Raw genomic sequence first — 22,967 nt, forward strand, 5'->3', positions numbered from 1 at the left:
TTAACGCATACGACAAAAGCAGCCAAAGCGAGTGCATCATCGTCATCCGAGCTCGACATTTTCCACGTACAAACTGCTACTTTTATATTTACGTACATGTTTTTGTTTTAAAGTTATATTTTTATCTGAATTATTTTCGGAAGAAATATATAAATTACCTTTCAACGCAAAAAAATAAAAAGGATATTAGTCAATAAATTATTTTAATTTTACCTTAAAACAAAGAGGCTTTAATCCAGTATTTTTATTGTACAAAAAAAAAAATTATATCAAATTTTAGAATTACAAATAATACAGAAAAAATTGCTGTCACGCAAAATCAAGTTCTAAAGACACGATGTTTTGGAGCTGGTATGAAATGTTTATCATTATAAGTTATATTATTTTCTGAGATCATTTATTTGTAATATAAAGTTTTTTTTTTAACTTTTATTATTATATATAGCTATATTCAAAAAAATGTTTTTCAAATTCTGCACAACTTTCGGATAAAGAAGCAAAATATTAAAATAAGATTCCAGTTCTTCTGCTAAATGTAGTTTTCTTATTCAGATTTTCTGAATTATATTTTTTTCATCATTTCATTTGCATTAAACACCTAATCAGATGTATGCTCGCCCCTTTATAATTTTCGCTCATTTTTCCGGATTTTAGTTTAATATATTTTAAACAAGATTTTATAGGTAAATAACCAAAGTTTTTTTCATGCTCGAAAGTTCACTGTTTTTGGGCCAAGCATTATTTACAGTTAATTTGACACAGGAGTATAATGGCAGCTGTCAAAATAGGTACAATTAATATTATTATTTTCTAATTGAAATTTACACGCTGGAATTTGCGGGATTCCATGGTCTTTGTGACGAAGCGGTGCACCCTAGATTAATCTATTTAAAAAATCTGCGCCTATTTTTCATTAGAAAGATGTATATTTTAGAAAGCAGAAATTTTTTGCTCTTTTTCCATACAAAAAAACGATGGATACCATAATTTTTTATTACAAAATCTTCATTACTTTTTTCTATACTATCTTATGTAGAAAATATTTTAAAAATAGAGATGTAGAAGAATTTATATTTTACATTTCAGAGAGCGTCAAAATAATTGTATTTGGGCTATGTATGTATATATATATATATATATATACAAAAGTTTTTTGCTATTACTTTATAGTTAATTTTTAAAAATATGTTTAAAATATACATGAATTTATTCCTTATATAATATTTGTTTATTTAGTTTATACGAAGCAAAGTAATCTAGTTAAAAAAGTAGATTGATAAATTTAATTAACTGTAATTTATTTAAAATAGGTATATGGTGACAATATTTTTAAAAATAAGAAATTTCCGAAAATAAAAATAGCGTTGCATTGGTCAAATATAAAAAGTAGTAAAAAAAACCCAGAATTAATACTGTCTAATACAAATCAGTTACCCACCAATTTGACGAGTACCGTAAATCTGTTAAAACTATATACTGATTTTTATTGAAATATTGTTTGGGGTTTTAAAGTCATAGCAGTTTTACGCCAAATTACGTGGCTAAATCGCTTGGATCCCATTAATTATATTTTTCCTGTAAGATTTTAACTTCATCTTTGCAGAAGCTGACTTAGAACAAGACGATGGAATATTCGCTCCCGTAAATATGATTCAATGTAAAGTCGAGGTAATAAAACGTGAAATTTAACCCATATAAAAGCATATAATCTTAAATACCATTTTCTTTCAAGATCTTAAATGTAAAATGCGAATATGAAAGCAGCGAAACTATACATGTAGATCCTGTAGACGACATGTTCGAAACAGGTTAGATATACTTATTAATACAGATAATGTTCAAATTCAATCAATTCTAATTTTGGATTATTATATGATTAAAGAAATGCACGATGTTAAAGATGTACTTGAAGGGAATACTATCAGTGTAGACGCTTCATCTCACCAATTTTACAACGCCACTAAAGTAATTGTTGAATAGATTTTAATTTCTGTATTTCAAAGCTTAAAACTTCTACTAATTAGAAATAATATTTTAGATCCCAGATAAAGAAAAATGTACCAGAGATCAACGTTTGCAAGGTGTTTCTAATAAAAATAAATGTAACATATGTGGAAAAGCATTCAATTATAAAAAATCTCTTTCAGAACATATGCGAACTCATAGCGATGCTCGTGATTTTGCTTGTAAAAAATGTGGAAAAGCATTTAAACTTAAAAGCAATCTTTCAGGACATATGAAAATTCACAGCCATGTTCGGGATTTTGAATGTGAAAAATGTGGGAAAGCATTTAAAGATAAAAGAACACTTTCAGGTCATATGAAAACTCATAGTGATGTACGTGACTTTGAATGTGAAAAATGTGGAAAAGCATTTAAATTTCAATACCATCTTTTACTACATATGCGAAGTCATGGCAACGTTTATGATTTTGAATGTGAAAAATGTGGAAAAGCATTTAAACATCAAGACTATCTTTCGCGACATATGCGAACTCATAGTAATGTTCGTGACTTAGAATGTGACACATGTGGAAAAACATTCAAAACTAAATTAATTCTTATAAGCCATATGCAAACTCATAGTGATATTCGTGACTGTGAATGTGAAAAATGTGGTAAGGCATTCAAACATAAAAACACACTATTAAGGCATATGAAAACTCATGGTAATATCCGTGATTTTAAATGCGAAACATGTGGAAAAGCATTCAAAGATAAAGGCACACTTTTAATGCATATGAATACTCATGTCAATTTTTGTGATTTTAAATGTAAAATATGTGGAAAAGCATTTAAACATAAAATTTATCTTTCACAACATGCGCGAACTCATAGCGATATTCGTGATTTTGAATGTGACGAATGTGGAAAAGCATTTAAGTATAAAATTTATCTTTCACGACATATGCGAGTTCATAGCGATGTTCGTGAATTTGATTGTGAAATATGTAGAAAAGCTTTCAAATGTCAAAGACACCTTTCACAACATATGCGAACTCATGGCGATGATCGTGACTTTAAATGCGAAGAATGTGGAAAAACATTCAAACATCAAGACTATCTTTTACAACATAAACGAAGTCATAATGATGTTCGTGAATTTGAATGTGAAAAATGCGGAAAGGCTTTCATAAATAAATTCAATCTTACAAACCATATGCGAACTCACAGCGATGTTCGTGACTGTAAATGTGAAAAGTGTGGAAAGGCATTCAAAGATAAAGGCACACTTTCAAGACATATGAAAACTCATGATGATGTTCATGATTTTGAATGTGAAAAATGTGGAAAGGCATTCAAACATAAAGTATATCTGTCACAACATATGCGAACTCATAGTGATATTCGTGACTTTAAATGTGAATCATGCGGAAAGACCTTTATAACTAAATGCTATCTTATAAATCATATGCGAACTCATAACGATGTTCGTGACTTTGAATGCAAAAATTGTGGAAAAGCATTTAAAACAAAATTTCATCTCTCACGACATTTGCAAACTCATAAAAGCTCACTTTAAACTAAAAGTAGTTTTAATTTAATATATTAGGGGTACCTGGATATAATGTCGTTTTATTTAATGAAAAGTTAGGTAATATTTTGATTAGTCTTTTGCAACCATTTTTATATAAACTAATTTCCATCATTTTCTACAATATTTCATCTCTCAGTCAAATCAAAAAATCCTTTTTTATAAAATTGTTTCAGTTTTGTGTTAAAAAGAGTCCCTTAGTAGTGATTTGAATTATTTTTTTAATTCCTCAAAAAATGTTCCATAGACCTGAGGTCTGGATTTAGTTCAGCTTCAGACAACAAGAGGCTCTTGGCAACCAGGCTATGTCAGCTCATTTATTAAATTTATATTCTCAGATTTGAATTTTCTAAAGCACCGCTGGCACTTTCTTACTTTCATTACGTCACCGTAAGGATTGCAAATATTTTCAGTGGCAATTTTTGTTTCTTTTTAAATGAAATTTGTACAGCATGCAATTCCATAAATGCTGTAGAAATTCCGACTAATAATCCGAATTAATAATAGCCGATCGGCCGCTGGACACATACAATGGCGCAGCACTAATCCTAAAAAATATTAATATAATTATTTTTTGTTCTTTCATCTTTGTTGTTATTTACATGAAAATAAATAAATAAAATAATTAAAAATTAATTTTATACTTTAAGATTATTTTATCGAAATTTTTAATTCAGAGTCGGGAAAAAATTATAAATCTCCACAGCCCTTATAAAAACGCGAAAACTGGCGAAGACAACTGGTTGCGAAACTGGATCACCAGAAAAATGACATTACATCCGGGTACCCTTATTATGTAAATATTTTTAAAATGTACCAATTTTTAGCAGCCTTTTAGCATCAATATAATTCTCATATTGACAGCAATATAATTTTTCGACATTTTAGATATTTATTTTTGCATTCTAGATACTGCTGAACCCATTCTTCACTGAATTAAAAGAATATTTAATAATTAAAATAACTGCATACAATTTTGAAATGTATGAATATTTCAGTAAGTCGGCAAAACATATAAACCAGTGGGATCAATATGATTTAGTAAAAAATCATAAAACACTGTCAGTGACGATAAGAACAACATAGTTTAAACATCATTCTGATTAATTTTAAAAGCATGAATAACGACTTCAAATTAGTAGAAATAGCCTTAGAGACACATGTGTATAGCTGACTCTTCGGATACGTGAAGACACACATGAAAAATTCGATTTTTCAAGATATAATAATTGCCCTTACTGTACTATTAATTCACAAATGTATGTAAAAAATAAATAAAAGTAAAATAAACAAAGTTATAAAGAATATGAAAAATTGTATGTTAAATAATTATTTAAATTAAATTGTTTTGTAGATGTAGAGTATGTATTATAAAACTACTTTTTAATAAGTTTTTTCTGTGATAACTTTTTTTATGTTGCGAAGATCTTCAGGTGCTGAATAATAATATGTATTACGTATGTATATATATAATTGGTATTAAAATATATTAATCGATTTTTTTGGTATTTTATTGGTTTGATACCAACCTGATTTCATAAGTATTTATTATTTTGTTGTAAAAGCTGTCTTCTGCTTGTTCTTGCTTTTGTTTTATATTTATAATTCCAATGGTAGTAAACCGCCGCTCATTTGATAATATTTGTTGAAATAATAAAGGGTGATCCAACTATTTAGCGTTTCCCTACAAAAAATATACAATGGGTTAAAATTGCATGATCTTGGCGGCCAGTTGACGTCACCTAAACGTGAAATAATACAACTTGGGAACTTTTCACGCAAAACATCCAACGTTGCACCCGATGTGTGGCAAATTGCGCCGTCTCGATGAAACCACGTGTCTACAACGTTAATATCTTCGATTTCGTGTCAATAATAATCGGTTATACGTCTCACCATTGACGGTTACAGTCCGACTTTCACTTTTTTTAAAAGTAACGCCCAATGACGCCGCTTGACTATAATTCGCACCAAACATTTTTTAGGTATTTAATGATCCCTCGTGAATCACATAAAGATTTTACTCGCCTCATACGTGGCAATTTTGCTTATTAACATACCCAAAGAGGTGGAAATGTGCCTCATCAGAGAAGATTTTCTTTAAAAATTCAGCATTAACTTCCTGCTGTTCTAACATACAATCTGCGTAAATGTTTCGCTGTCCATGGTCTCCATGCTTCAGTTCTTGTGTTATCTGAAATTTATACGGGTAGGTGCTAGTCCTTATGCAAAATACATCAAAGGGAACCATAAGAAAAACCTAAAAGCTGCGATCGCTGAAGAACCGAAAGTTCTGGGTCTTCGGCAACACTTTCACTTACAGCAGCAATATTCACAGCTAACCGGACGCCACGATAATGCACAGACTCTTCAAATGCTTCCAGTCTCTTCAAATGTTTTCACTTCGTTGCGAATTGTTCGTTTAGCAGAACGATGAAATTGATTATATTCTTCCCATAAATGTTGATACACAGTTTGTACAGAATCGTTATTTCTGTAGAACAATTTTAACGCGTTGAGTGGTGGTTAAGTAATCGATTTCGTAAATGTATTTAGGCAAACTAACGTTTAACATATTAAATAAAACGACCACTGACTCGACAACTTTTGCTCCTACCCTAGCAAGAGTTGTTAAATAAAATAAATTAAAATATAAATTGAAGCTAGTCTCATAAACAAACACTGACATCTTCAGAACAGAAATTATTTCATTAAGTGTTATGTCTGATCATTGCTATTGTATGCATGCGAGATCTAGATTTATAATAGGAAACAATTAATAGACTGTCTTTATAAGTTTATGCTAATAGTAGTTCCATCGACTGATAGTCTCTAATGATTGAATTCTTTTCATAATAGGTCGTCATCGTGAACTGTTTTCAACCATTAAGCATAAGACACATAATTTGAGGTCCAAAATGTGTGATTTTATATATCAAGAGAATAGGAAAAATTGAAGGATAAAATGGATCAGAAGAAGATGAATTCGTTGCAAACTATACGCATATATAAACGAGGGTGAAACCGAAGAAGATTTTTGTAATAAGGAATTGGATACTTGGGACTATTCAACAAGGAGATTCTAAAATATATTTTTTTAAGTAACTTAGACTTATGAAACATAATTTCAATGAAATACGTATAAAAAAGATTATTTTAATTTATGAAATATTTTTTTCTTTAAAATAAGAAGTAAAAAGTTAAAAATGATATTTATTTATTTATTATTTGTTTGTTTGTGCTCATGCTCGTTAATTTGACATATTTGGACCAAACATTGTTTATTAACGATTTTGACAGCTAATGTTCGTGGACGCTGAGCCACAATGGCGTTTGTAAAACAAGGTATTATCCATTTTACAATTAATACGCTGCAGTCTGTGTAGCCCCAAAGTTCTTCACGACTAGTTCGTGACGCTATTACTTAATTATAGACGGTAGTGAAAAATTCTGGCGATAATTTGTGTTATTTAAAGAATTACAAAAAATAATAATGAAATTCTCCTGGAGGACAATATCCTTCGTATTATTACTATTTTTCTTTTAGCACTTTTATCGTAAAAAAATAAATATAGTTTTAACGGCAATTTAAAAGATAAATATTAATGTATAGGTTATAAAAAGTACATTAGTGTAATTAATTTACTTTGGATGCTGCCAGCATGATGTCAACGATTGTTGTTAGCATTTACTTGATGGCAGAAACAACAATACTAACAGCCAAAATTGTTATATACGAGTTTTAATAAGTAAAAATTAAAAATGGGCTTTATTGAAAGTAAAAGTAGAATAATAAATGGATGAAAATTACCACCCGCTTGACCTTCCGTGTCACAAAAGTGGACGCGAACATCAAAGGAATAAGTTTGTCAATGCTATAACAATCTAACCCCAAAGCAAGTTTTTATCTGTCAGCTAATATTAATTCACTATGCAATTTCATTTACATAAATTTAATTTTCATTAATGATACATTTTAAACATTTCTGTTATAAAAAAGTATATTAAATTAAACCTCTCTTTGCAGAAACTGACAAAGAAAATGATGAAGGATCATTTGCTTCTGTTGATATGGTTCAATGTAAAGTAGAGGTAATGAAACGTAAAATATAATTATTGGTAAAGAATATAATCTTAAATTGTATTTTTTAAGATCACAAATGTTGAATGTGAATACGATAGCAGCCAAGATATACAGATAGACGACATGTTCGAAATAGGTTAGACATATGTAATACGGATACTGTTTAATATATTACAATTATTTATTATTATATGATTTAAGAAATGCATGACGTTAAAGATGTACTTAAGGCGAATACTATCGGTATTGAAGAGACATCTAACCAAATTTACAACACCAGAAAAGTAAGAGTCAAATACATTTAGATTTTCTATATATTTTAATATTTACAAATTATATTTTAGAATCCGGTAAGAGAAAAACGTACTAGAGGTATTTCTTACAAAAATGAGTGTTACATATGTGGAAAAGCATTTAAATGTCAAAACAATCTTTCAAAACATGTTTGTAACTTTGAATGTGAACAATGTGGAAAGGAATTCAAAAATAAACTCAATCTTTCAAGGCATATGATCACTCATACTAATACTAGCAATTTTAAATGTGAAAAATGTGGAAAAGCATTTAAAGATAACTTCACACTTCTAAGACATAGCAATACTCATTTAGATGTTCATGAATTTAAATGTGAAAAATGTGGAAAAGCATTCAAATTAAAAAAAATTCTTTTACAACATATGCAAACTCACGGTGATGGTCGTCACTTTGAATGTGAAAAATGTGAAAAAGCATTCAAATGTCAAAGTCATCTTTCACGACACATGCAAATTCATAGCGCTGTTTGTGGCTTTGAATGCGACATATGTGAAAAAACATTTATATGTAAACAGTATCTTACAATGCATATGAAAACTCATATCTATGTTCATGATTTAAAATGTGAACAATGTGGAAAAAAATTCAAAAATAAATTCAATCTTTCAAGGCATATGATTACTCATAGTAATGCTCGTAATTTTAAATGTGAAAAATGTGAAAAAGCTTTCAAAAATATAAGAACTCTTTCACAGCATATGCAAACTCATAAAGATATCTGCGACTTTGAATGTGACAAATGTGGTAAAGCGTTCAAATATAAAATTCCCCTTTTACATCATATACGAACTCATAGCGATGTTTGGGACTTTGAGTGTGAAAGATGTGATAAAGCATTCAAAGTTAAAAGACAACTTATAGTACATATGAAAACGCACAGTGATGTTCGTGATTTTGAATGTGCAAAATGTGGAAAAACATTCAGAATGAAAAACCATTTGGTAGAACATATGAAAACTCACAGTGATGTACGTAATTTTCATTGTGGAAAATGTGGAAAAGCGTTCAAACATAAAAGCACACTTTCGGGGCATATGAAATCTAATATTCATGACATTCAATTAAGTAATATGGAAATGCATTCTAAAATCAAAAATGGTTTGTAAAACTCATGATAATGTTTGTGACCTTGAATGTGAATAATGTAGAAAGGCATTTACAGATGAAGGTATATTATCAAAGTAAACATAAAGTTACAGCAAAGTTTGTAAATTTGAATGTGATGAATGTGGGAAAAAATCATCTTCTAAATCATAATCAAATCTTAAACATGGCCAATTTTCATAGTTGAAAATGTGGAAAGATATTCAAATATAAATAAAGACCTCCAGGGTATATGAAACTTATAATATTATCAACTGGTTGGTTTTAACGAGTGATCAGCCAGAAAGTTTACGAGAAACTAAATGTGATACACATTGTTCTTTGGGTACTATTTCTTTATGATCAAAATGGATGGAAGGGCCACAGATGTATCATAAACGTAATTCTCAGAAATTCGCACAGTTGTGCATAAGTCAACAAAGCAAATTGAAAAGCTAAACCACATTTTTTCGACAAAACAGAAACCTTGTTAAAGCTAAACCATGTAAAACAAGGGATACGTGGATTGGTGGGTATTTGTATGATACATGTATATTATTTTGTAATAAAAACCATCTAATAATTTGTCTTTCTTTTTATAATCTTACATTCTTGATTCATTTCTTATACCAGTCTTTCAAACCTTCCGTTTCTAGAATGTTTGGCCAGAAAAATGTTTCCTTGAACATTTTTCTGGCCCGCGAGATTCATTACACTTTTACAATTTAATTTTTAGTGTTATATATTTCTTTACAGTGTACGTTTAGTATCATTATTATTATATTATCTGTGTTTACTTATAAGAATAATAGCAAACACAATAATAATAGCTCATTATGTTTCAATTTTTCACTCCAAAAAAAATGTCTATAATGTATCTAAATATAATATGGGAATATATAATTTTATGATGCATTTCCAAAGTAGCCTGCAAGATCATTTGGGTTAGCCACCCCTGCTCTAGTGGCTCATCGGATAATAATGTTGTATTGTATATATATAAATTGTATTATCGCAAGATACTTATAGATCTAAAATGCCAAAAACACGTCACACACACTTTTTTAATGTCGCTATATGTGATATGAGTTTACAATCAATAAATTAATTTATGAATATTTTAACTAGTATTTCAGATATTGACAAATCTTTTATGTTGGTATCCGAATAGACAATATATTTTTTTATTTTTTAAATACATATAAGATATTCTTTATGAGCTGTATTGGCTCATTATTCTCTTCTGATATAAGTCATGTAAATCAGTTTAAACGAAATCCGAATGCGTCCAAATCATCTTGACAGATCGGCAAGTACTAGAATCATGGTTATCAACCGTCCCGGATATCCTGGGTTTGCATAAAAAAAAATTGACAGATTCGATACGACTTCCTCCGACGACGCAGCAAACCGAATGAGTTATAGCGATTGACGCAGCATCAATCTCGCATCAGTCGAAACCGTCAATCACGTACGATTGATCAATCGCAATTGATCGTCTCCGGGATCCTTTATGGAGTCAACTAAAGTGGAGAAATAATTTTGGCGGCCCAGATCAGCCAAATACCCCACAGAGCGTCATCAAAGTAATATGAATCAATATTTATAATGTTCAATTTTATTATATTATAAAAGAACGTGTTTTTTCGAGTAAATGTTTTTATTTTACTGTTGTATATTTGATATTTACAAAAAAAATAATATAAAGTATATTAAAAAAATAATATGAAGTATTTTTAAGTAGACTATTTGTTAAGAAGTAAACAGACTGATCATAAATGTAGCATTTCTAGTCTCCCAAATTTTTGTCATGCTTGACAGTCGTCGTATTTAGACCAAACAATGTTTACTAACGGCTTTGTCGTTTACTGTCAACTTGGCGTCAACTCGAATTACAATGGCGTTTGTTAAAATCGGTATAATCAAGTTAATTATTTTCTGATCGCGAATAATACACTGACTATAACGACATTTATAAAATAGTTTTTGAAATGCATATACGTAATTAACACTACTCGCCTGTCATGCCAAATAACTTTATGATCACTACAGTACACATCGCGCACGTGAATTGGGCTCTTGGTTTTATGACAATTTCTTTATCAAATTAAAAATAGATGCACAAAAATATTTTTTAAATTTAAACTAGTTCAAAAGTTGTAAATAGTTTTGTGAAAATATTTATGCGACATATAGTTTGAGAATCATAAAATAAATGATTTATTTCAACGCTGTCTAACTTCCTTAGTCTGCATGCCATTTTTTCTTTTGCAATCATTTCGGGAAATTTTTCAAAAACCTTATTTTATTTTAAAAACACGAGGATTGCTGGCCGCAGGTTGGACAGTTCTGATTTATTTAAAGAAATTTAATTTGTTAGGATATAGAGCAATAATATTTTTTTAAACCAGTTTTGAACATTATATATAAATTTACAAATTATAGTTTGGGACCATAAATTATAAATTATAGTATGCAAATTATAGTTGAATAATCTTAACAAAACTATATATTAAATACATTTTGTTGCATCAAAAATTATTTGCTTATAGCTATAGAAATTTAAATGGAATCGTGATTATTATATTTTACATTGCTGAAAATAAAAATTCCTTTATTGGATTTATTATAATTTCACACATTACTAATTAATTTATTAGTTAATTAGAGGTTTTTTGTAAGTATTAAACTTCATCTTTACAGAGGCTGATATTGAAAATGACGAAGTAATCTTTGCTACCATTGATATGATACAATGTAAACGCGAATACGATAGCAACCAAAATACAAATATTGATAATGTAGACGACATGATTGAAATAGGTTAGACATACTTACTAATAAAGATACTTTTACTTTTATTTCTATATATTAAAATTATTGATTTTAGAAATGCACGATGTTAAAGATGTACTTAAGATGAATACTATCAGTGTGGACACTTCATCTCGCCAAATTTACAACGCCACCAAAGTACTTGTCGAATGGATTTTGATATCTATGTATTTCAATGCTTATAACTTTTATACTTATTTCAGAAACCAGAAAAAGAAAAACGTACCAAAGATCAACGATTGAAAGGTGTTTCTTTTAAATGTAACAAATGTGAAAAGGCATTCAAATGTCTTAAGGAACACATGCGAACTCATAGCCATGCTCGTGATTTTGAATGTAAAATATGTGGAAAAGCATTTAGATTTCAAAGCACACTTTCAGGGCATAAGAAAACTCACAGCAATGTTCGTAACTTTGAATGTGAAAAATGTGGAAAAGCATTCAAATTTAAAAGCTCACTTTTAGTGCATATGAAGACTCACGCCAATGTTCATGACTTTGTATGTGAAAAATGTGGAAAAACATTTAAAAGCCAAATCAATCTTTCACAACATATGCGAATTCATAGTGATGTTTGTAAATTTAAATGTGACAAATGTGGGAAAGAATTTAAAGTTAAAGGTAAACTCTCATTGCATATGAAATCTCATAGTGACGTTCATGATTTTGAATGTGAAAAATGTGGAAAAACATATAAATATAAAATCTCATTCTCACAACATGTGCAATCTCATAGCGATGTTCGTGAATTTGAATGTAAACCATGTGGTAAAGCATTTACAAATAAATTTCATCTTGCACGACATATGAAAATGCATTAATATCTTTAGCCTTTGGATATGATAAATTTGAATAGGCATTCAAACAGTATGTACTTTCAAAATTAACACATGTTCCTGACTGAATGTGAAAATTTTGAAAAGAATTTGAAACAAAATTTCATCGTTCATGATATATGTATGCAATCTAATAAAACGCACTTTAACCTAAAAGTACTTACTTAATCCTATGTTCATACTATTTTTTTAAGATATATCTAATTTAATTTAAGATAATCTACTATAAACAAACGTTTAAAAATGTATTTTTGAAATTGTATTTTTAAATAAAAACAATAAATAGAAGGGAATTTAGGTAAATTATATTAATAAAGAATAAACGATATTAGATAATAATTTTGTTATATTTACTTGTGTTAAATCAATATATAGCTTTTTCTTATTTTCTTCTAGTTGATTCTTCAACTTTCGAGTTATTTAAAATTAAAATATTTCTGTTAATCACAATAATTGTTAGCTCGGACTACTTTATGGAATGCGGAGCTAAAGTCAACGCTATTATTATTTATTCGGTAGTTATCAAATTTGAAGCATTTCATATGTATCAATAAGATCATGCGAAATTTTGTTTATCTTCTTAATTTAGTTTGACCGAGATTAACCTGGCTTCACACAGTTGGTCCAGGCTTTATCAGGATTGTCCCGGTTTCAGTCCTGTTTTCACAAAATTTCCGAGATGACCGTTTTTTGGCTGTCCCACAGTTGAAACTTTTTTTATAAAATTGGATTTGTTAATTGGATTGATTATCACAGTAATGCAGTGAATAATATATTTGTCTTCCATAGAAAAAGTTAAATTATCGTTGATTAATAGATTCTTAAATGTTGCCTTGTATTTAAATTGGTATATATACACCAGTGGTGTGATGTCCATACGATAATCGATTGTAATTATGAAAAGTAATCGTCTAATCGGGCGGGCTGGTTGGTCAGTTATCTTGCACAGTCGATGCGCATGCGCCATGAATTGCTTATCAAGAATTGAATTATTCGCGCATACGCACTAGAACTTCAGCCGTTACTCATGCTTGTGTTTACAGTCGCCCGTCATCAACCAGACGTTTTGAATCTATCTATTTTTCCGACCTTTCGGCTTTCATGTCTCGCAGTTGGAGCTGCGGGCTTCCCATACGAATAGCCAGGCAGGTGTGAAATCCCTCGTACACTTTATATTCCGACGATCGCGTTCTAAATTTAAAGAATACGAAAAGAATTTTCCAGAATCGCTTTTTATATCACTTCAACACTCGTATGGAACTTTTTTTAATTTTATGAGGTTGAAAACTAATTTATATTTATTCCTCACCAGAATTCCATTAAAAATCTATAAATTGCATTAATAATGTGATTATTAAAAATAAACTAAAATATATTTTAACGGAAGTATTCAATTTAATAAAATTAATTTTTACCTTACCGGCGACAAGTGCTTTTGTAGAAAGATCATTTTCTACAGCGAAAAGAATAAATACATTCACTATAAATAGTCAAAGTGAGAATAAATTGTCAGCTCTTGCATTAATATCAATCGAAAAAATCTTTTAGACAAATTAATGAAAGACAATATAAGAGCGTCGAATAAAATTAATTAAATATGGTGCGATTGTGGTCAGGGGGCGTCATTTAAGATCATACGATTATAAAACACCGTCTCTACGCCGACAAACCCGAAACGTTAAATCACCTAAAAATCAATATCCGCCAAGTAATAGCTGAGATACCGCCCGATATGTATAAAAAGGTCATTGAAATAATCGGCTGCTGCAAGAAACATAATAAAACCAAAAAATATTTTTGGCACACGTCATTACAAATATTTTATAAATACAGTTAAAAACTAAATATGGTGTTTTATCTTATTATCTTTATTTTTAAAAGCAAACGTGAAAAACGCCTTTTTTTATTTATTTATTTATTTATATGTTTCTTGTGCTCTTGCTCGACAATTCAACATATTTGGACCAAACATTGTTTACGTACGATTTTGACGTTTATGGTTAACTCGACACTTAAGTTACAATGGCGTTTGTAAAACAGGGTATAATAAATTTTACAATTTCTGATCGCAATCAACACGCTGTTGTCTGCTTGACTGCATGACTCGATGACTAGTTTATGATGACATTTATTTAAGATTACACAGAGACAATAGTAATAAAAAAATGTGTAGTGTAGAAAAATTATTCTTTATCAGATCCACAAAAATTTACAAATCTATGAACCTTTATTTCCTATATTATTTGACTTTTTCAGATTTATTTCGTGTGTTAGAGTGAATATGTATTACCAGTAAAAATATATTTTCTCTGATTTTTTAGTGAAATCATATCGAAATACATTTCCACCAATAGATATATAAACGAGTGATATTTTAGACTATACTTAAAAGAAAAATGTTAACGTATGAAAGGTTATAAAAATACTTTACAGCGTAGTTTTTTAAATTGCGTTGCTTAACCCTTTTAACACCTTCAAAATTGTACGCTGTTACATATTACCTTAAAACATTGAATTCCCAAATTCGTTTACCATTTCGAGTATCATAACATCAAAAACGACCGTTGTTAACATGTATTTGATGTTATAAATAAATATTAAGACTTTTTATTATTTTCTTCACTGTTGTATGCGAATAGTGTATTAAAAAATTTACTATTAAGGTAAAAATAGAAAAAAAAATGGATTACTATTGTCACCCTCTTGACATATCATGTCTCATAATCACACAAAATAAAACACCAAAGCACGCTGTAAAATCATCAATGACATACATTTAACTAATTACCGCTACTTACAGAAAAAATATTAAATGTTATTTGTAAGCATTAAACTTTTCTTTACAGAAGCTGACATCGGAAACGATGAAGGACTATTTGCTTCTGTTGACATAATTCAATGTAAAGTCGAGGTAATAAAATGTTAAATATATTATTTTAAAGTACATAATTTTAAATAGTTTCTTTATTTTAAGATCTTAAATGTAAAACGTGAACATGATAGCAAAGATAATATACACCCGGATGACATGTTTGAAACAGGTTAAACATACTTATTTATACAGATACTGTTTAATATATAATATTACAATTATTTATTATTATATGATTTCAGAAATGCACGATATTAAAGATGTACTTGAGGCGAATACAATTGGTTTAAATGATTCATCTCACCAAATTTACAATATCTCCAAAGTGAGAGTCGATTAAATTTTTATTTCTATATATTATCAAATTTACAAATTATATAATGATTTAAATGGATATTTTAGAATTTTGAAAGAGAAAAATGTACCAGAGATCAACGTTTGCTAGGTGTTCCTTATAAAAATGAATGTTATATATGTGGAAAAGCATTCAAATATAAAGATTATCTTTCAAAACATATGCGAATTCATAGTAATGATCGTGACTTTGAATGCGAAAAGTGTGAAAAAACATTTATATGTAAACAGTATCTTACAACGCATATAAAAACTCACAGCAATGTTCGTGACTTTAAATGTGTAAAATGTGAAAAAGCATTCAAATGTCAAAAACATCTTTCAGTACATATTCGAATTCATAGCGATGTTCGTGAGTTTGAATGCAATAAATGTGAAAAAACATTTAATTGTAAGCAGTATCTTAAAACACATATGAAAACTCATAGCTGTGCTCGTGACTTTGAATGTAAACAATGTGGAAAGGAATTCAAAAATAAAAATTATCTTTCAAGGCATACGAATACTCATGGTGATATTCGCAATTTTAAATGTGAAAAATGTGGGAAAGCATTTAAAGAAAAAAGCACACTTTTAAGGCATATTAATACTCATGTAGATGTTCGTGGATTTAAATGTGAAAAGTGTGAAAAAGCATTCAAAAATATAAGAACTCTTTCACAACATATGCAAACTCATAAGGATATTTGTGACTTTGAATGTGACAAATGTGGAAAAGCGTTCAAATATAAAATTCCTCTTTTACATCATATGCGAACTCATATCGATGTTTGTGACTTTGAATGTGAAAGATGTGGAAAAGCATTCAAAGTTAAAACCCGACTTTTGGTACATATGAAAACTCATACTGATGTTCGTGATTTTAAATGTGCAAAATGTGGAAAGGCATTCAGAATGAAAAGTTATCTTTTGGTACATATGAAAACTCATACTGATGTTCGTGATTTTAAATGTGCAAAATGTGGAAAGGCATTCAGAATAAAAAGTTATCTTGTAGAACATATGAAAGCCCACAGCAATGCTCGTTATTTTGAATGTGAAAAATGTGGAAAAGCATTCAAACATAAAAGCACACTTTCAGGGCACTTGAAAACTTATATTCATGACTTTGAATGTAAGTTATGTGGGAATTCATTCAAAAATCAAATATATCTTTCAAAACATATGAGAACTCATGGCAATATTTCTGACTGAATGAAAAACTAGGAAAGGCATTAAAAAATAAAGGTATATTTTCAAAGCCTACTCAAAGTTAAAGTGGTGCTTGCAAATTTGAACGTGATATATACATAAATGGAAAAACATTTAAAAATTCTTATATTGAAAAACAAACCCAAACTACTAATTCTGGTATTGAATATTACTTCGTAATACTTTTAATATTAAATGAACTTTTCAGTGTATATGAAAAATCATACCATTCATAATTAAATATGCCAACTGAATATATTTACATTATCTGTTATTTTTTAAACTTTAGTAGCGTTTTCTTATTTTTTATATGCACGTGTATATTATTTTTGTAATAAAAACTGTCTTTCATTGATTTGTCTTTGCTTTTATAATTTTAGATTTTTGACTCCTATTTTCTAAACGAGTCTTCCAAATCTTCCGTTTCTAGTTGATGTAAATTACTCACACACTAGCCTATAGTCTATTTCGAGTTCATTAAATATTAGCTTTTGATTATGTTGGTGTGAATATTTTTAAAACATATTTTAAGTATTAATGAAACTTGAATTGGACTTCAGCAAAGTAATTGTCAAATAAGTTTTTATTTTCTATGTATTTAGATGTTTGCAACTTTTAAGATAATTCAAAAGTAAGAATGTACTTTAATTTTTACCAATTATGTAAAATTTATTAAACTTTGCACAAATTACATTTCATCTAAAACTGTTTTTTAAAATCGCTTTAGTATAATAATTCAAGGCATAATCATTTGGGTGGTAGAAATATATAAATATTAACAAGAAAGTATTCTATATAAAATTTTGTGGAATTCATTGACAAAATTTGAGAGGTCATGGTACAATAAAATAATCGCCAATATCGAATAATATAATAATTTTAAGACAAATATTTTTTTAATATAACCACTAAACAAGCATTAGAAAGATTTGCAACATTGATCAATGAAATACAGATATCTCGTGAAAAGATTTACCAACCAACAAATTATGATACACAGTTCCAGTTAAAAAGAACAAAAACAGGATTAATAAAAAAACGATTTCTTAGAACTACACCGAAAAAAGTCTGTACTCTAATGTAAACTGAATTAAAACCTTAATTAGAAGTATTGAAACTTTTAATGTATTTGCTGTTGTTGACAACAAACTGTTTCCTGCACTATAAATATAATTAGAAATGAGCATTGTATAAATGCATTGAGCAATATTTTATTTATTGTATGCATTAATATATATTAACTGCACATATTAGCGTTTCGTGATTGTAGCCCTGCGAATTTCATATTTGCAATTTTTTTCAATGAATCTATTTTACTATAATAAATTCAAATTAAACATTATTGCAAAACACAAAACTAAGAGATCAACTATCCAAATACTTACCACGGAGCTCTTAAGGGATAAGTTGAAAGAACTGTATAGAAGTATTGGAGCCGAATTTAGATTTGTTATGGCCAAAATTGGTCGGCGCTGAAGTAGCATTGTTGTGACGGTTTTCGCCCTCTCTACCGGCAAGCTTGTAAGGGTTCGGACGCGTGCCGTCGCGCGTCCACCCCATCCTGTAATGTAAACACCACCGTAATCATCAAATAAATACTACTGCAGCGGCTCAATCAGTGTCTCATTGCCACCCACCACCATCACCGCCCCAAAAGTAGTATGTTTGGTTTTGCTTATAACATGTGCTTGGCGTCTTATGTTTCAAAAAAATTCACATAGTTCTGTTGCTATCTACAAAAGTTTTTAGCACAGATAATGAAAGCAGCAAAAACAAACGATCGCCAGTGTTTAATTTTTATAACAGTACAAAAGGCAGATATGATCTAGGAGGCAAAATAACTCTTGAATAGATTTAGTAATAAAAACTGTTATTAAACGACAACCGCAAAAGTCAGCGATAGAATTATTCGTGAAGACTTTTGCCCCCAAATATCTTTCTACATCGTTTTCGCGAAAACGTACGTGTAACTTTTGTTTTGGTAATAAAATTACGCGTGTATTGTATTTTGTTTGTCACAAAGCTGTGTCAAACGCATAAAGTAGTAAAATTCCCGGATTGCTAGCATTTGCTTTATTTGAAGTAGTTTATGTTTAATTATTATGGATTTGTTTTTCATCATTCGTTTTTTTAATATTAATATTTATGAGAAAAAATGTTAAAAAAAGAAATTGTGTTTTATTGCTAACATTTGAGAAGCCGCGCGTGCTTGATGTCATCGGATCGGATCTCAGTAGAAATTGCGTTTGTGTGCGTGCATAAGCAATGGCAAAAGGGCAGAAATGCATAGCATAGTCTCGTTCTACGCTCTATTAAAAAAATTTAATAGAGCGTTCTACGCTCTATTAAATTTCTATAAAAAATAAAAAAAATATAGAAATTTAATTATATATTTTTTAGTTAGAAAGTTTTAAATATATATTATTTTATTTTTAATATACAGAAATCATTCCAAACAACCGATAAAATTTGAAGCGTTTCTAATTCCCCAATTTTGTTGTCATACTCAAAAATTCACCGTATTTGGACCAAATATTTATTGTAAAGTTATGCTTATTTTGACGTTAGCTGTCAACTTGACGACGAGTTGCAATGGCGTTTATAAAAACCGGTATAACCCATTTTATTACGTTCTGATTGGATTAAGCAGGCTGGAGTTCGCGAGACTACAACATATTGATAATCAGAAACATATTGTATCTGTCCATACGTGTACATACTTTTCAAAAATGACCTTAAAAAACAGTAAAATAATTAAAATCTCATCCAAACCCTTTACAAAAACCTAAAATAATAATAAATGAATATTATGCTTCCAAATGTATTTGTATTGTTGTTTGAATGAAACATACAATATATTAGGATTTTTATCCATCGGAAACAGCAAATATTATGGGTGTTAATAAAGAGTTTTAAAAATATGATTCATTAATTGATCTGTATATTATCTCCAGATGTATTTTTATTTACAGCTATCACAGCTAAAAAAAGTTCAAAAATGCAATCAACAAGATTTTTATAATGTTACCATAAATAATAATATATTAAAAAAAATATAAATAGTCATAGTTTTGTTTTTCTTAAAAAAAATATAGTCTGGAATACAGCTACAGCAGGAAGCGAAAATTAAGTATGTAAACAACATGCTTTTATAAGAATTACGAATGTGTACTTAGCAGGCGTAAGGTCAAGTACAAATTTGGATTCAAATTTATAATGAAACCAATAAATAAATCTACATTTTTGGTTGGTTCTTAAATTTAAATTAATATTGTAATACTCACTTAATGTTTAATTCTTAGGACTCTTAATATGTTAATGATTAAAATTTTAGTTTCTGTTAATAATATCATTGGCAAATTAAATATATTTTAATTTCAATAATAACAAACATTTCCAATGTTTATTATTGTAGTTTTCTTAATAGTTAATTATATGTTAAATATTAATATTAAATCTCATTTTTCCAGAAGCTGACATAGAAAGCAACGAAGGAACATTTACTTCCGTTAACATGATTAAATGTAAAGTCGAGGTAAAAACACGTAAAATGTAACCTTTGTTTTAACAAAAACAAGTAATCTTTAAAAGTATTTTTTTTTTAAGATGGTTAATATTAAATGTGAATACGATTACAGCCAAAATAAAAACATCGACGACGTAGATGACTTGCTAGAAATAGGTTTGCCACACTTATTAATACAGATACTGTGACATTCCGATATATTTTAATTATTGATTTCAGAAATGCATGATGTTAAAGATGAACTTGATGCGAATGTTATCAGTGTGGACACCCCATCTCCCCGAATTTACAATGCCATCAAAGTAATCAAATAAACTTTGCTTTCTATGTATTACATTTCGATATTTAACATTTGTGTAATGATTATTTTATTTTACTATTTTAGAAACCAGAAATAAAAAAACATAACAGAAATCAATGTTTGCAAGATGTTTCTTGTAAAAATGAGTGTGATATATGTGGAAAAGTATTCGATTATAAAAAATGTCTTTCACGACATATGATTACTCATAGTTATGTTCGTGACTTTGAATGTGAAAAATGTGGAAAAGTATTAAAATCTAAAAGAATACTTTTGTACCACTTGAAAATTCATAGCGATGTTCGTGACTATAAATGTGAAAAATGTGGAAAAACATCTATAACTAAATCCAATCTTAAAAAACATATGCAAATACATAACAATGTCCGTAATTTTAAATGTAAAAAATGTGGAAAAGCATTCAAAGACAATAGCATACTTTCAAGGCATATGAAAACACATAGCGAAGTTCGTGATTTCAAATGTGAAAAATGTGAAAAGGCATATAAACATAAAATATTACTTTCACATCATATGCAAACTCATAACGGTGTTCGTGAATTTGAATGTGACAAATGTGGAAAAACATCAATAACCAAATCTAATCTGAAAAAACACATATTTACTCATAACGATCTCCGTAACTATAAATGTGAAAAATGTGGAAAAGCATTCAAAAATAAAAGCATACTTTCAAAGCATATGAAAACTCATAGCAATGTTCGTGATTTTGAATGTAAAAAATGTGGAAAAACATATAAGTACAAAATCACACTTTCACAGCATATGCAAACTCATAGTGATGCTCCTACATTTGAATGTGACAAATGCACAAAAGTATTTAAAATTAAAAGCAAACTTTCATGGCATATGAAAGCTCATACCGATGGTCGTGACTTTAAATGTAAAAAATGTGAAAAAGCATTCATAGTTAAAACCAAACTTTCATTGCACATGAAAACTCATGTTAAAGTTCGTGATTTTGAATGTGAAAAATGAAGAAAAGCATTCAAATTTCAAATCAATCTTTTGCAACATGTGCGAATTCATAATGATGTTAGTGCCTTTGAATGTGAAATACGTGGAAAGCCATTCTGAACTAAATTCATCTTTATATGCCTAATACAAACTCATAGTGATATTCGTGACTGTGAATGTAAAAAATGTGGCAAGCATTTAAAGATAAAAGTATACTTTCAAGGCATTTGAAAACTTTGTGATTTTTAATCTAAAATTTTTTTATAAAATAATGATTTCAATTGATTGTGACAATTGTGGAAAAGCATTTAAATATAAAGTTAATCTTTCACAACATATGTGAAATTATGGCGATGTTCATGACTTTGAATGTAAAAAATATAGAAGAGCATTAAAAAATTTCATCTTTCACGGCATATGAAAACTCATCAACACTGATAACGAAATGCAGTTCTCGATTTACTCGAATTTGTAATAACGCAATCATACCCTTTAGCTGTTAAAAAACTGTTTAGTTGTGCATGTGTTTACGTAAAATAGTATATAGCGTTACTAACACAACTCGTATTACAGAGAACAGCCTGAAAAAAGTTTAGATCAGATCTAATGAAACATGATAAATGAAATATCCATTGGATATTTCATTTACTTTAATTCTTCATGTTTTAGGGCAATTTTGACTTTTGAGTGTATTGCAGGTGTATACCTGTAGAATGTTTTTGTGAGGCTAGGACCACTGTCATTGGCGAATCAATGTCCATAGATGTTGAATTATTCGCATACATAACCTAACCTAAAAGTATTATCCAAACCCAACTTGGCTTAATGAAAGTTCTAAAATTAAGTTGGGTTTTGTTAATTCGTTAAGGTTAGGTTTGGGTCTGAATAGCATGGCGACATATCACCTGTTAATGCCAAAATATTCCAAACTTATGTGTAAGCGACCAATAAAATTATAATTTTTTCATACGTTTTCTCTTGACTGTTTATTTGTATATTTATTCCAGTTATTCGCGTCATACATTTAGAAAGAATTATTTGCATAATTTGTCATATA

General features: G+C 29.0%; 5 protein-coding genes across 8 annotated transcripts; all 5 read left to right on the plus strand.

Annotated features, from left to right (window-relative positions):
• Window positions 1-627: 627 nt before the first annotated feature.
• On the plus strand, window positions 628-5,033 carry LOC148238431 (uncharacterized). Of its 3 annotated transcripts, none has more exons than XM_088188206.1 (6): window positions 628-788; window positions 1,604-1,668; window positions 1,733-1,808; window positions 1,883-1,965; window positions 2,039-2,081; window positions 4,445-5,033. In XM_088188206.1, the coding sequence occupies exons 1-6, from the start codon at window positions 770-772 to the stop codon at window positions 4,468-4,470; spliced, it is 312 nt and encodes a 103-aa protein (XP_088044332.1). In that variant the 5' UTR covers window positions 628-769; the 3' UTR covers window positions 4,471-5,033. The 3 variants fall into 3 exon arrangements, with proteins under 3 accessions (XP_088044332.1, XP_088044328.1, XP_088044323.1); XM_088188202.1 differs by lacking the exon at window positions 4,445-5,033 and adding an exon at window positions 2,148-3,702; XM_088188197.1 differs by lacking the exon at window positions 4,445-5,033 and having other exon boundaries at window positions 2,039-3,702.
• Window positions 5,034-6,814: 1,781 nt separating this feature from the next.
• On the plus strand, window positions 6,815-9,600 carry LOC148238432 (uncharacterized). Of its 2 annotated transcripts, XM_088188248.1 has the most exons (5): window positions 6,815-6,880; window positions 7,563-7,627; window positions 7,689-7,755; window positions 7,821-7,903; window positions 7,964-9,600. In XM_088188248.1, the coding sequence occupies exons 1-5, from the start codon at window positions 6,862-6,864 to the stop codon at window positions 9,038-9,040; spliced, it is 1,311 nt and encodes a 436-aa protein (XP_088044374.1). In that variant the 5' UTR covers window positions 6,815-6,861; the 3' UTR covers window positions 9,041-9,600. The 2 variants fall into 2 exon arrangements, with proteins under 2 accessions (XP_088044374.1, XP_088044385.1); XM_088188259.1 differs by having other exon boundaries at window positions 7,821-8,075.
• A 1,165-nt stretch (window positions 9,601-10,765) lies between these two features.
• LOC148238433 (uncharacterized) lies at window positions 10,766-13,027 on the plus strand. The gene is made up of 4 exons (XM_088188289.1): window positions 10,766-10,933; window positions 11,721-11,840; window positions 11,908-11,990; window positions 12,056-13,027. The coding sequence occupies exons 1-4, from the start codon at window positions 10,915-10,917 to the stop codon at window positions 12,671-12,673; spliced, it is 840 nt and encodes a 279-aa protein (XP_088044415.1). The 5' UTR covers window positions 10,766-10,914; the 3' UTR covers window positions 12,674-13,027.
• Window positions 13,028-14,661: 1,634 nt separating this feature from the next.
• Window positions 14,662-17,458, plus strand: LOC148238434 (uncharacterized). Its single transcript, XM_088188232.1, has 5 exons — window positions 14,662-14,729; window positions 15,535-15,599; window positions 15,663-15,729; window positions 15,803-15,885; window positions 15,963-17,458. The coding sequence occupies exons 1-5, from the start codon at window positions 14,711-14,713 to the stop codon at window positions 17,106-17,108; spliced, it is 1,380 nt and encodes a 459-aa protein (XP_088044358.1). The 5' UTR covers window positions 14,662-14,710; the 3' UTR covers window positions 17,109-17,458.
• Window positions 17,459-19,643: 2,185 nt separating this feature from the next.
• On the plus strand, window positions 19,644-22,883 carry LOC148238435 (uncharacterized). Its single transcript, XM_088188275.1, has 5 exons — window positions 19,644-19,716; window positions 20,576-20,640; window positions 20,712-20,787; window positions 20,851-20,933; window positions 21,017-22,883. Exons 1-5 carry the CDS (start codon window positions 19,698-19,700, stop codon window positions 21,929-21,931), a joined length of 1,158 nt encoding a protein of 385 aa, XP_088044401.1. The 5' UTR covers window positions 19,644-19,697; the 3' UTR covers window positions 21,932-22,883.
• Window positions 22,884-22,967: the final 84 nt, after the last annotated feature.

Source organism: Plectrocnemia conspersa, unplaced genomic scaffold (assembly GCF_051122295.1).
Source record: "Plectrocnemia conspersa isolate PC_06_02 unplaced genomic scaffold, ASM5112229v1 ptg000001l, whole genome shotgun sequence".
In the NCBI taxonomy this organism is placed as follows: Eukaryota; Metazoa; Arthropoda; class Insecta; order Trichoptera; family Polycentropodidae; genus Plectrocnemia; species Plectrocnemia conspersa.

Bases quoted from the DNA above. Each gene is read 5' to 3' on its own strand.
- LOC148238431 (XM_088188197.1), top strand. The intron at 1,669-1,732 runs GTAATAAAACGT...TTTTCTTTCAAG, and splicing joins TGATTCAATGTAAAGTCGAG to ATCTTAAATGTAAAATGCGA. The intron at 1,966-2,038 runs GTAATTGTTGAA...ATAATATTTTAG, and splicing joins AATTTTACAACGCCACTAAA to ATCCCAGATAAAGAAAAATG.
- LOC148238432 (XM_088188248.1), top strand. The intron at 7,628-7,688 runs GTAATGAAACGT...GTATTTTTTAAG, and splicing joins TGGTTCAATGTAAAGTAGAG to ATCACAAATGTTGAATGTGA. The intron at 7,756-7,820 runs GTTAGACATATG...ATATGATTTAAG, and splicing joins AGACGACATGTTCGAAATAG to AAATGCATGACGTTAAAGAT.
- LOC148238433 (XM_088188289.1), top strand. The intron at 11,841-11,907 runs GTTAGACATACT...TATTGATTTTAG, and splicing joins AGACGACATGATTGAAATAG to AAATGCACGATGTTAAAGAT. The intron at 11,991-12,055 runs GTACTTGTCGAA...TACTTATTTCAG, and splicing joins AAATTTACAACGCCACCAAA to AAACCAGAAAAAGAAAAACG.
- LOC148238434 (XM_088188232.1), top strand. The intron at 15,730-15,802 runs GTTAAACATACT...ATATGATTTCAG, and splicing joins GGATGACATGTTTGAAACAG to AAATGCACGATATTAAAGAT. The intron at 15,886-15,962 runs GTGAGAGTCGAT...TGGATATTTTAG, and splicing joins AAATTTACAATATCTCCAAA to AATTTTGAAAGAGAAAAATG.
- LOC148238435 (XM_088188275.1), top strand. The intron at 20,641-20,711 runs GTAAAAACACGT...TTTTTTTTTAAG, and splicing joins TGATTAAATGTAAAGTCGAG to ATGGTTAATATTAAATGTGA. The intron at 20,934-21,016 runs GTAATCAAATAA...TTACTATTTTAG, and splicing joins GAATTTACAATGCCATCAAA to AAACCAGAAATAAAAAAACA.